This window comes from Pseudochaenichthys georgianus, chromosome 4 (genome assembly GCF_902827115.2).
Source record: "Pseudochaenichthys georgianus chromosome 4, fPseGeo1.2, whole genome shotgun sequence".
Lineage (NCBI taxonomy): Eukaryota > Metazoa > Chordata > Actinopteri > Perciformes > Channichthyidae > Pseudochaenichthys > Pseudochaenichthys georgianus.
The window spans coordinates 37,083,681-37,096,825 of record NC_047506.1 but is presented as its reverse complement, the minus strand read 5'-3'; the positions used below and the strand labels follow the sequence as shown (position 1 = coordinate 37,096,825).

The 13,145-nt window shown below is 42.9% G+C and overlaps 1 protein-coding gene across 6 annotated transcripts in view; it reads right to left on the bottom strand.

The window, feature by feature from the left end:
- The window catches only part of nfic (nuclear factor I/C), a 37,886-nt gene extending 26,164 nt beyond the window's left edge, over positions 1–11,722 (bottom strand). For 2 of the 6 annotated variants that reach the window (XM_034081472.2, XM_034081471.2), the window contains exon 1: positions 11,416–11,721. In XM_034081472.2, the coding sequence (XP_033937363.1) occupies positions 11,416–11,496 (81 nt within the window). In that variant the 5' untranslated portion in view covers positions 11,497–11,721. Of the gene's footprint in view, positions 1–7,898; positions 8,230–10,514; positions 11,379–11,415 lie in introns of those variants that run through there. The other 4 variants (XM_034081473.1, XM_034081474.2, XM_034081470.2 and 1 more) reach the window with 4 other exon arrangements.
- Between the last annotated feature and the right edge of the window lie 1,423 nt (positions 11,723–13,145).

Here is a 13,145-nt window from a genome sequence, read left to right as displayed (position 1 = left end):
TAGTTTCAGAGCGTATCGAGTTTAAAATACCATCTGCTGACAGCCCCGCTCCTGCCGCCCGCTTGTGGCAGACCACACTTCCACGCTCACCGGCAGGCACCGACTGGCCATCGGGAGGACCGGGAGGGTGTGTGTTTGTATGGCCCGAGCGAGCGAGAGAGAGACCTTACGTGCATTGTTGTTGTTGTTAGCATCTGGTGCTAGCTAGCTGCGCTAACGGATATAAGGAGCTGTTTAAATGAAAACAGAGGAGCGACATTTCGCCACAACTGCACCGAGCACTTGACTTTATGCAGGCAGCCAGACAGTGGGACATTGTAGGAGAAGTCAGCACACTCATGATTGCAGTGCATGATTGCAGCGTACAGGCAGCTCCCGTTCGAGCATATGCCTTGAGTTGCACATAGCTCCAACGATCCAACACACATATACACACACATACTGTATACACTAGGGGTGTAACGGTTCACAAACATTTCGGTTCGGTACGTACCTCGGTTTTTAGGTCACGGTTCGGTTCGGTACGTTTTCGGTACAGCAGAAAAAATTATCACAAAACATAACATATTTTTTTTTAATTATTATTAAACTGTGAATAATGTATTCACTCAAATAAATACAAAATAAAATAAACATTAAGGTGCAGCATTTCGATGAACTGAAATAATCTGTATTTGAACTTTACTGTACTAGTACTCACAAAACATAAAATATTAGTTTTGGGTTTTTAATTATTATTAAACTGTGAATATTCATTCAAATAAATATAAAATATAATAAAATAAACATTAAGGTGCAGCTTTTCGATGAACTGAAATAATCTGTATTTGAAACTGTACTACCTAAGCAGCCAGTTAGACATAATGACTTGCTTGTCATTGTATTGTCATGTTGTTTTAAAGAAAGATGAACTTGTCCACATTGCTTGCCGAAAGGGCAGATCTGCTGGCACTAACAATGTCTCCTGCTGTGGAGAACACCCTCTCGCTAGGGACAGAGGTAGCAGATACAGCCAGGTAGCGCTTTGCTAACATGGCAACATAAGGATATTTGCCGTTTGTAATAGCTTTGGCTCGGTCTGAACTCTCTGCGAGCGGTGGAGGCTTACATGCTAGCGGGAGTTGGGTTTGCACTTCAGTCTTTTGGTACCGGTGATATTCACGTTCGGGTGATGCCTTTTCAAATGAGTGTGCAAGTTTGATGTATTGCCAGCCGCGTAACACATTGTAGTTGAACAATACCGACAAACAGCTTTGGTTCGGTCCACCTGTCTTTGTCCGTCATCCTTGTATGTAACTGCGAAACCAAAATGTTCCCAAACCGGAGACTTCAATGATGCTGGAGAATTTTCGAGCTCAACTTTATCTGCGTTCACCATTTTGACAGTTCCTCAAATTACTGACTACATTTGAACGCATCCCTCTGACCAGCTCGTCCAATGAAATGACTTGCTCGCTCTATGACGCGTTGAATACAATGGGAGCAAATTACTCTGAATGCTGCGACGCAGCACCTGAGATTACTTCCAAGAAGTTGTTCACGTTCTCAATTTTTTACGTTTAACGTTATATTCGTTCGGTACACTTCGGTACACTTCGGTACACACGTGTACCGAACCGAAGGGCCCGTACCGAATAATTTCGGTACGTGTACCGTTACACCCCTAGTATACACACACATGTACACACACACATACACACACACACACACACCATTTGTATTGTATGAGAGAGGTTCCAGGTTGAATTGAGGCGAATATGTGTAATGTTCAGAGGTTCTGTGTATAATATTCATGAGAATATTTGTCATTGTTCAAATGATAATAAACATTAGCATAAAGCCTATTTGTCCACTCATATGTTGATAAGAGTATTAAAAACTTGAAAAATATTCCTCTAAGGTACATTTAGAACAGATAAAAAATGTGCGATTAATTTGCGATTAATCGCGATTAACTATGGACAATCATGCGATTAATCGGGATTAAATATTTTAATCGACTGCCAGCCCTAGTTAAAATATTTAACGCATTTAACGCATGTGCAGAATGGTCCGCCCCATACGTGCCACCAGTGGCAGCGCCAGGGTATGGCTGGGGTAGGCTCATAGACTGTATATCCCAGTGGCGGCCACCACTGGGATAATTGGGTCCCCTATTAACATTTGCTCCCGTTTAGCATTATGGGCGTCATAGCCATAGACTATAAAAGTCTTACCCAAGGCTGAATCATAAACTAAAATGTATATGTATTAGGGCTGTCAAGTTAACGCGTTATTAACGCAAAAAAAAATTAACGCCACAAATTATTTTAACGCGATTAACGCATTTGTATTTTTTTTCCTCGGCCGCCCCGTAGTTTCAGAGCTCATCGAGTTTAAAATACCATCTACTGACAGTCCCGCTCCTACCGCCCGCTTGTGGCAGACCACACTTCCACGCTCACCGGCAGGCACCGACTGGCCATCGGGAGGACCGGGTGTGTGTGTGTGTGTGTGTGGTGTGTGTGTGTGTGTGTGTGTGTGTGTGTGTGTGTGTGTGTGTGTGTGTGTGTGTGTGTGTGTGTGTGTGTGTGTGGTGTGTGTGTGTGTGTGTGTGGGTGTGTGTGTGTGGGGCCCGAGCGAGAGAGAGACCTTACGTGCATTGTTGTTGTTAGCATCTGGTGCTAGCTAGCTGCGCTAACGGATATAAGGAGCTGTTTAAATGAAAACAGAGGAGCGACATTTCGCCACAACTGCACCGAGCACTTGACTTTATGCAGGCAGCCAGACAGTGGGACATTGTAGGAGAAGTCAGCACACTCATGATTGCAGTGCATGATTGCAGCGTACAGGCAGCTCCCGTTCAAGCATATGCCTTGAGTTGCACATAGCTCCAACACACACACACACACACACACACACACACACACACACACATACCGAGGGGGCGGGGCCTCACAGACACGCTGCATCTCTCTCTCGCTCACAGACATGCTGCAGCGCTGTGCAGTGTGCACACAGTTCTGCCGGTAATGAATATTACATTTTGTGAGGAAACCTTTCCACCAATAATTCCAATAAGTATTCCAAAATGTATTCACTTCAGGTTTACGAAAGTAACTGTAATCAGATTACTCGTTTTTCAAATGTAACGCCAGCTGAATACAGTTAAGCCTACTTTTTGTATTCTGATTACGTAACGCCGTTATGTTTTCCGTTACAACCCAACCCTGCTTCTAGGCTACTGTCCCGCAGCTCCAGCCTCTCTGTTGGACTCTGTCGCAGCGGGGCTACTGCTGTGGTGCGGAGCGCATTAACCAGACTCTTCACAACGAAGGATCACTTCTTCTTCAGGGGAGGGAAGGTTTCGCAGTACGCAGTCTACTGTCCCGCAGCTGCTGCCTCTCTGTTGGACTCCGGTACTGCACCTTACTCACGAGACGTTGTAAACAAAGAAATGGGTGGGGGGCGAATGCAGTAACCACTCCGCCAACGCCACAGTCACCCCCGTCGTGCACCAGTTGGTGGTCACTGCCCTAGAACATTTTGATTTTTGCAGGTCTTAGATGCTGTCTGGTGCATTCTCTAGACTGAATTATAAGATGAACCACCACAATATTATATTGTACAATTTCAATTGTATTCTTCATTTCACTTGTTTGTTTGTTCTTGTTTGTGTTTTCTCGCTTGCATGCCCTGCATAGCTATAAGAAATACTTAAGTTGTTGGTCAAAACACTTTCCATCTGATGAAGGCAAATGCCTTCCCAGATGGAAAAAAGTAGAAAACATTACATTCAGTTATAACTGCCAAAACAAACATTATTTACACTATTATGGCCCCTGTTAAAATGTTTGTAATGTTAACTACTGTAAGTTGGTCGAACGAATGCCTCCTCATCCGGAAGCTGACCGAGCAGACCCGAGCAGCAGTCGAGAGGAGCCGAGCGCATCCGCGAAGCACACGTCAGAGTTCCCGTTAGCCGGCAAATCTAAATATCTTCGGTCAAAATAATTTCCCTTTAGAGCAATACCGCTTCAGTTGCGCCACTTATGTGACAGACAAGAAGAGTATGTGACAGACAAGTATAGTCAACTCTAATGTCTAACACGTAATGTGGAGAAAGAGATGTCCTGTATGGGTTGATTGTGCGTTGATCTGTTGGTAATGCCTCGGGGTTCCGGTGGGCATGTAAACAAATGCATAATGCTGCGCTATACTTTGTGGCCTCATCCAGTTGCATAGCGACACTTATTGTGTAGTTGTCTTTTAATAAGCAGGTAGTCATGTCATTAGCTAGAACTAGCTGGATCTGATCGATATGGACATAAACGCGAGTGAAGTCTAATCTGACGGGAGAGAGAGATCAGCTGCTGCTGACGAGTCGAGACTCGACACGCAGCTCTGCATAAGCACCTGCAGCGGTGAGCGGAACAAAACACACACCAGGTTAGAATATCACACGTAGCTATTTTAATTACCTCTCAAACTACCTAAACTAGTTATACTGTAGATATGTTTAGTTTTACTGTCGGGTCACTCATTACTGGATCCGCGAGCTGCATGATACTGGCATAATAGATTGCCTGATCGGGCAACCAGCAGGTGAGGCTTCATTGCCCGAGCTAAAATACTAGATGGCCCGGGCCCCAGTCCTTAATGTCGAGCCCCTGCTGGTTATTTTCTCAGACGTGGACTTACTTATCCTGGCCCTGAAACCAGTCATCTGGTTGAGTGTGGGTTGGGTCAGGGTGTGGTTCCTTGCACTCGGAGTCGGGCTAACGTCCACGCTAGCTGCTACATGCTTTGCATTTAGGTGATACTTTAGGCTTGATGTGCTGCGGTGATATGCAAATTCTTTTTTTGCATAATTTGCACACAACCGTGTTCTTGTCGACGCTTCCATCCGTCCGTTTTTTAAAACAAAATGTCCCATCCACGGGGCCGACCAGAGCGGTCTCATCAGCTTGTTCGTTCATGTTTGACTATTGTTCACCGTGGTTTGTTGTTGTTTGAAGTCCCATGCTGAAGTCATGAACGTTAGTTGGTGCTCCAGTATAATCGGTACGCCTGAAACTCATCCAGTGAGAAACGTTCCGCTGTGCAAAAATAAGTGCGATTAAAGTGCGATTAAATGCGTTAATTTTTTTAACGCGTTAATTTTTGTGTAATTAATTAATCTTAATTAACGCGTTAAAGTCCCGGCCCTAGTTATAAAACAATTCACTCACAGATTCATAATCATGAAGGTGGAATCTAACTATATCGATAATAATATTTATTGCATCCATGGGTAGAACATGTTTTTTTCTGCTGTAAAGTTGGGCGTTTTAACATGGGGGTCTATGGAAATTGCTCCTTTCTGCAGCCAGTCCCTAGCGGCCCATGTATGAACTGCAGTGTGTGGCACTTCCGTATTGGCTTCCCGGCTGTTCCCCAGAGTTTGCCGCTTGGGTAGGCTACAGTACACCCATACCAAGAAATGGCTTAGCCCCACCATGAAAAATGATGTTAAAGTAAGCAAAATAAAGTGTTATTTTTTTTTAAATATTGAAGTTAAAAGCATCAATCTGGTGCATTTTGAGAGCAACATTAACCCTACCTTAATAATACATTAAAGCGGACAAAAGGCACTGGAGAACACTTATTCATTAACACCCTTTAATGAAGCAAACTAATGCCTTAACTTACTCAAATACAGTCGTTTACTTATTTCGGTGAAACGAATGTGCGTAGAGTTTTAAAGGATGCGGATAGTCTCACCTTGATTCTGGCTCATTGTTTATCGTTTTATAGATCTATTCTCATCCACCATCTTTGTTTGTGATGTAAAGAGTGTAAGTGTCACGTTTCTTAATCTGACACTGAGTGGATGCAGTCACAACTAATCGGAGTCTGACCCCCTGATCCCACCAGAAGCGTCTGCGCTGCGGCTGCGCCGCGCTGCGACCTCCTCTTGCGTCATAACCCACCAGGCGCGTTTCAAAACGTTGCGGAAGCGGAGCGTCGTGTGTGCAGCCTCGCAGTTGTTGTTGATTTTGGAATATCTCCTGGACATTTGTACTTCTACAAGTAGTAGGCTACGTAGTTAAATGGTTTATGTTTGTGTCTGTTTAAATCGTGTTTATTGTTGTTATTTCCTATTTTGTTGTGTTGTAGACTACAGACACAGTTCATAATAATTGTAATATTCCAGTTATAAACGACATGGATCAAAGATGTGTTGCTGTATTTTAGTGGTAAAAAAATATGCATTCATCATCATAATTATTCTATATATATATATATATATATATATAATTGACAGTGCCTGTAAACCGGAGGAGAACGCTGGCATGTATTCTCCTACTTGAAAGATGGTGGTGGGGGGGAGGAGAAGGAGCCGGTTTTGGGTGCACCCGGTGCACCCCCTCAACCAGCAAAGCAGACAACAAGGTGATTTTCATCACTTCCTGCCTGCGCTGCGCTGCGCCGTGTCAAAAATAGGATTCATCCTATATTTTAGAAATTCCTTGCGGCGAGGAGCTTCTGGGACGCTTCGAGCCACGGCGCAGCGCGGCGGGTCTGGTGGAATAGCACCCATTGACTAGAGTGGCCGCGATCGCTAAAAATGCCGCAGCCGCAGCGCAGCCGCAGCGCAGCCGCAGCGCAGCCGCAGCGCTGCGCAGCGCAGACGCTCCTGGTGGGATTAGGGGGTGATTCTGAGGGTTGTCTGTCAGTTCCGTTGCTATGGTTCCGTTATGTGTACTGAAACGAGAGCCGGTATAATTCCGCGCACGAAAACAAAATAAAAATTGGAATACGTTATTTTAGTGTCTTAAAAGTAGACTGAGGTATGAAGGGTTAACGTTACATCTTAAGATATAAGGGTATACTTAGTGTGGTTACTCCATGTTTACTAGCTATAACATTAACATCACTCTTTTTCACTTCTTACTCAGTCAGCCAGAGGGCAGATATCACCATTAGATTCACAAACCTGAAACATTATCCATTTCTGGACTGCTGGTGATGACATTGTTGTCTGCTGCTGCTGCAGCTTGTGGCGCCTGCTTCGATGAAAATAACTTTCTAATATCCATAACTTTATAGGCTATTAGCTTAAAACTTGTCAGGCACTAGGATCACTTCTTCTTCAGGGCAGGGAAGGCTACGCAGTACGCAGGCTAATGTCCCGCAGCGGCTGCCTCTCTGGTGGACTCCGGTACTGCACATTACTCCCGAGAAGTTTTCAACAAACTTTTTTTTTTTATTAAGTGAAACATCCGGGGCTTTTCAGAAAACATCCGGGGCTTGAGCCCAAGTAGCCACCCCCTAGCGCCGCCACTGGTTTTTTTAAATATGAAAGAAACATGTTTAAAGAGCTTAACATTAGAAATATTGGTACAAACAAGAACAAACCGACCACACTTCAAAGACCTAAGACCTCTGAGACCTACAGTATTAAAATAATAAAACAGAATTCCTGCTCTCTTAAATCTACTGTTTAGAAAAGCATATGGCATATTTAAGTGTGTGTGTGTGTGTGTGTGTGTGTGTGTGTGTGTGTGTGGTGTGTGTGTGTGTGTGTGTGTGTGTGTGTGTGTGTGTGTGTGTGTGTGTGTGTGTGTGTGTGTGTGTGTGTGTGTGTGTGTGTGTGTGTGTGTGTGTGTGTGTGTGTGTGTGTGTGTGTGTAAAATGTCAGGTCACCACAAACATAGAAAAAAACATTCACACACACAAGTGACTAACACAGTGTAGAGCAGCTAATAAACCAGCAGGCCTGCTACACTTCTTCATATTTCACTGTCTGCCCTGTGCTGCACTAGGCATTGTTGAAAACGATAACTGTCATGAAATAGTTGTTCCTATACTTTGCATTATCAAATCAACACAGCTTCATAGTTGTAATCAAATAATGTAGGGCGGTGCAGTTTTACCTGAGACAGAGAAAGGGGAGAAAACATCATGTTGATGAGGAGCAGCGGATCAGAGCACAAACATCCCGAGGCTCGCCATTTGTGTGCGCCGCGGCAGAGGCAGCAGCAGCGGGCAGCAGCAGCGGGCAGCAGCAGCAGGCTACCCCCGGCTCTGCGCTTCCTGCCCTCCTCCCCTGGCTCTCCTCTCTCCCCACATATGAGCGGGCTCTGTTCGCCTCGGATGACTCTGCCGCGTTAACTCCAGAAATGATGACACGCCAGAAAAGTTGAGGCTCCGGAAAAAGGCTCCGCAGGGAGAAACACACCGAGAGAAAGTTCTGAATTCTAATCACTGCGCGGAGAGCACAGCCGGAGGGGCACCGGAGCACGGGGACGGTGTCATTTCGAGAGGGAGGGAGATGAGGGGGCGAAGAATAAAAGAAAGAGAAGTGAAATGACGTTATGAATTCAGCCCATCCCAAAAGACGGGCTTAAAGCCGCAGCAGCTGCAACACAGCACTCAGTTTATGTGGACCCGCTTAACATGCACTTCACACACACTGTATACAGTGTACACACTGTATTACACTGTATACAGTGTACACACTGTACACAGTTTATCTGAGGACCCGCTCTACATGCAGTACAGTCACACAGAGGAAACTGACACACGTACAGTTTACATGAGGACACGCTTTATAGTCAGTGTACAACATCACTGAGTGCACACCAGTCTATGGTGCACACACACACAGTTTACATGAGTATCCGCTTTACATGCACTACAGTGATGGAAGCAGTAGCCTACTCAGGTATTTTACTTAAGTAAAAGTACCTATACCAATTTAAAAACAACTCTGTTATAAGTTAAATTCCTGCATACAATCTTCCATGAGTAAAAGTATTTTATTTCTTCAAAATACACTTAAAGTCGAAAAAGTACTTGTAATGCAAAATGGCCATCATATATATTGAATTATTTCAATAATAACACATGAATATGTTCATCAGAGCTGGTAAAGGTGGTTATTCTTCATTTGATATACTGCTAAATATTTCAACCTAGGTATATGAAAATGTTTATTTATTCATGGTTTATATTTTGCTGTCTAAAGTTGCTATAGCAACTAAATCCTTCAGATAAATGTAAAGCGTTAAAGGTACAAGATTTACTTCTTAAATGTAGAGTTAAACCATACATTTGTTAATACAAGTACAGCAAAATTGCACTTATACTTGAGAAAATGTACTTTGTTACAGTCCCACAGGGGACTCTGATGGGTTACCACAACCCGAGGCTCTCAGGTCATGTTTAAATGTTTTCTTCTGAAAAACATCATACAGTGGGTCATGGTGCTTACACCCAGTGCTGGAATGTAACTACATTCACATAAGTACAGTACAAATCATTTTAGAATTTGCCGGGTGAGTAATTGTGTCTTTACTTCGGTCGGGGTAATCCAATTCTACTCCACTGTGTTTCAGAGTGATGCATTTCCTCTGCTCTACAATATTTTGCTAGTAGTTGTACTTGTAAATTAAGATTTGCATCTAAAATATGCGACTCATTGTATAAATAAACTAAACATGAAAACATACATAATTATAATATAATTATGTAACACTCATAATGTGCATGTTTCTGCTCTAAATACTTTTTTTTTAAACATTTTGATAATAACATTTGTATTCCAAAACCGAGACTTGCAAATAAGTATTTCTGCAGAGTGAAACTGTAATCAAAGTTCATCAAAAGATCTGAATATTTTCTCATGCATTTATTTCAGAATCACACACAGGTACAATTACAATTAAATGAAACACATGCTCTTCATTTGGCAAAGTATGAAGGAATTCAGCTGACATGTCACTAATATATTGAGTACATTAGGGACAGAATAAATAAGGCTATTTAGTTGATTAATGGTATGCTGAGCTACAATCTAATATCCAGAATTAACCATGTACTCTGTTTATGGTTGGATTTGTATTAATGATGCAGCATGTCATATGGAGAGCTAATTTAACTTATTTATCGTCTATATGACTCCCTGCAGTTGAAACACAGACCTTGTTTACCATAAGGCATAACCCCACTCTCTTTATTTTTATGATAAAATGTTTTGTTTTTTTAAACATATCATAGTATCAGTCTTTCATCTCATTACTCTTATTGTCATCATTTATTGCTGCTGTTGCTGTTTTAAAAGGAGTAATGTATGACCCTTCAACTGGAGCAGCATTATTAATCTACCAACTGTCACATGATCGAGCAGTCTCATATCATTTCAGCCTGTTGAGCTCTCAAACTGTGTTCAGGAGAATTTCTCCACAGCAGTCAATCAAAAAAGCTAAAGTCTATCCTCAAATGTAATCGGTGTCATGTATCGGCTGCTTTCTTCTCTACAGTGGCCTATGAGCTGTTGTCTAGTGGCTCACATCCCAACTAAACTCGAGTGTTTCTAACAGGAGCTGCAGCTCTGTGTTCACCCCAGCGGCTCTCCCGTTTCCCGGGACAGGAGGCCCTCTGCCGGCCTGTCATTCTAACTCAGCCCGCTGGCTCTAACTGCGGCCATTTTCTGCTGACTAACACACACACACACACACACACACACACACACACACACACACACAAACCAGAGGCTCGAGCTGAACTCCAACTTGGCCTTCCGCTGTCCCTGTGGGACGGACGGCCGGGGGCAGCCGGCCAGCCGCTGACCGCTCTTCTACAAAGCCCCACACTCATCAACTTTCACCCGCAGACTGCAGGCGCTGAGACACACACCAACTCATGTTGTCCGGTGACTAACGCACTACCAGGGGACGGAGACCGCATTTGCCGGTGTTACGCCAATACGCCCCGCTCTCCCGCACGGAGGCGACGTTGCTCCAAACTTCATTCAAAACTGTAATAATTTAAACTTAACTTGTTCATTGTCAGCCATACTTGTGGTATGGCGTGTGACATACAGTCACCTCCTATGTAATCGTCTACTGACAAATTCGGCGCATGTACAATGTTTCAAAAATGCCTTGTGTTGACAAAATATTAAGTTTTACAATGGTTTCACACACCTGCTTCCGCCCCGCACAGTGCGTTTGAAGGAATATGAAGAACTGGCCAACCGACTCTAAAAGTTAAGATTTAGTTACATTAAGGTGTATTTTGCTACTACTGTGTATGCCGAATGTAAGACTGGATCCTGACAATTCAACATTGTCTATAAATTGTGTTTTGCCAGGTGTGTATATTAGCCGGCGTGCAAGAGCTGTTTTATTTCACCGTTTTTTGCATGGAATTCAGCGACAAAACATGATAAGGTGGATTGTAATATCCTGACGTTGCTCGAAACTAAAGCCAGAGAACTACGGAAAGAGGCTTGCTGACACTGAGAGAGCTTTCTGCTCCACTTTCAGCTGCGTAGCTAATGCTCCTCTCAACTCCTCGCATTGCGTCTTTTTGGAGAATACGAAACAGCACGCCAATAGGAAGGGGCTCTCTACTACATTACTGTACCGGAACAGGTTTTTGTCCTACCATTTCGAAGCTGAGCCGCCACCGGGGGAAGTTAAAGCTGATCTCAACGCCTGCCCATCTCCCGCTGTCGGTCGTTATCATTCGATATTCATTTCTATCATCATGCGCGTGCCAGACGAAGTATATCCGCGGTGCTCGAGACCAGGAACGTCCCGCGTCAAGCTCCGGGCTGCACGGCAGTAATCCCCCCGCCCGGTAGGCTGCGGCAGAATAGACTAGTGCTACAATCACCTTCTACCTCTCTTCTCTCCTCTCTGTCTCTGTCTCTCAGTAACCCTGCTCTCCTCATTCTTTCTATTTCACTCCATTTTATCCTCACTTTTCCTTCCTCACTTAGCCTACTTTGTCCTCCTCAATGCCTCTCTTTTTCCCTCATACCTGAACTTTCTGTCTCTTTTTTTTATTGGATCATGGATTTCAAAAAACATTCCCCATTTAAGTGAAAGCTCTACAAACAAAAGGGCCTTGGTTCAACCGGTTCAACCATTTTACTGTCTTTGAGGTCAATTTGACAGTGGTGTAAATTAACTATTTACTCAAGTACTGTAGGCCTAGTAAAATTTGAGATACTTTTACTTTAATTGAGTATTTCAATGTTTTGCTATTTCCACTACATTTAGTTACTTTGCAGATTTGGATTAATTATGTGAAATATAATCAACTCTTAAATCAGATTTAGTTCCACCTGGAGTAAATTCACAAGCTACCCTGCAGTATACAAAGTCATTCAAAAATATAGCTGCTCCTTTACCAGCTTTGATAACACTTAACTCCATCAATAATTATAATCAAACATATCATATATTTATTCTGAAATGGTCCAATCTGCATAACGAGTACTTCTACTTTTGGTACTTTAAGTATATTTTGATGCCAATACTTTTGTACTTTTACTTGAGTAACATTTTGAATGCAGGACTTTTAATGTAACAGAGTATTCCTACACTCTGGTACTTCTACTTTTACTTAAATACAAGATCTGAGTACTTCTTCCACCTCTGCAATTTGACCTCATTCAATGTCTTAAAATAAGGACTTGACACACTTAGTTTGCTTCATATTTTCTGACTTAAATATAAAAACAGGGTCAACATATAAAATAACCATGAGGATTTATGTATTTAAAGGTGGGTATGTAAGTTTCAGAAACCGGCTCGAGATACACTTTTTGTTATATTCCATGGAATGCTCTTAACATCCCGATAGCAATGAATATCTTAAGTGCTTTGACAAAAAATCCATAGAAAAATTTCATCTGTAGAAGCCATAATACTGTAAAAAGTACAACCAATCCGGATGGCCTACCTGCCTGTCAGCCTTCCATCGGGGCACAAATTTATCTCGTGCCCTCATTGGTCATGTGCGCGTTCGTGTGTGTTGGAGGAGGGGCTCTATAAGGAAGTGGCAGATTTTCTCCGGTTGTGTATTTTCAAATTCTAGCGATCTCGAGCCAGTTTCTCAAATTTACCTACCCCACCTTTAAGTCAATAGGGGAGAAACAAACATTTATTTGTAATCTAAAAGGTAATTTAGGTAGTCAACAAACAGACATGAAGTGCCCATCTGTCTCATTACATTGGGTTAAAGTATCAAGCATTTCTGGAGGTTTACACTGCTACAACAAGGGTCAGGTACATAAATACATTTGATAATAATAGGTGGTTTAAGATGTAACATTTTAAACAATGTTCTGCTGTTCAACTCTGACAATGAATTCCAATATGCCTCTG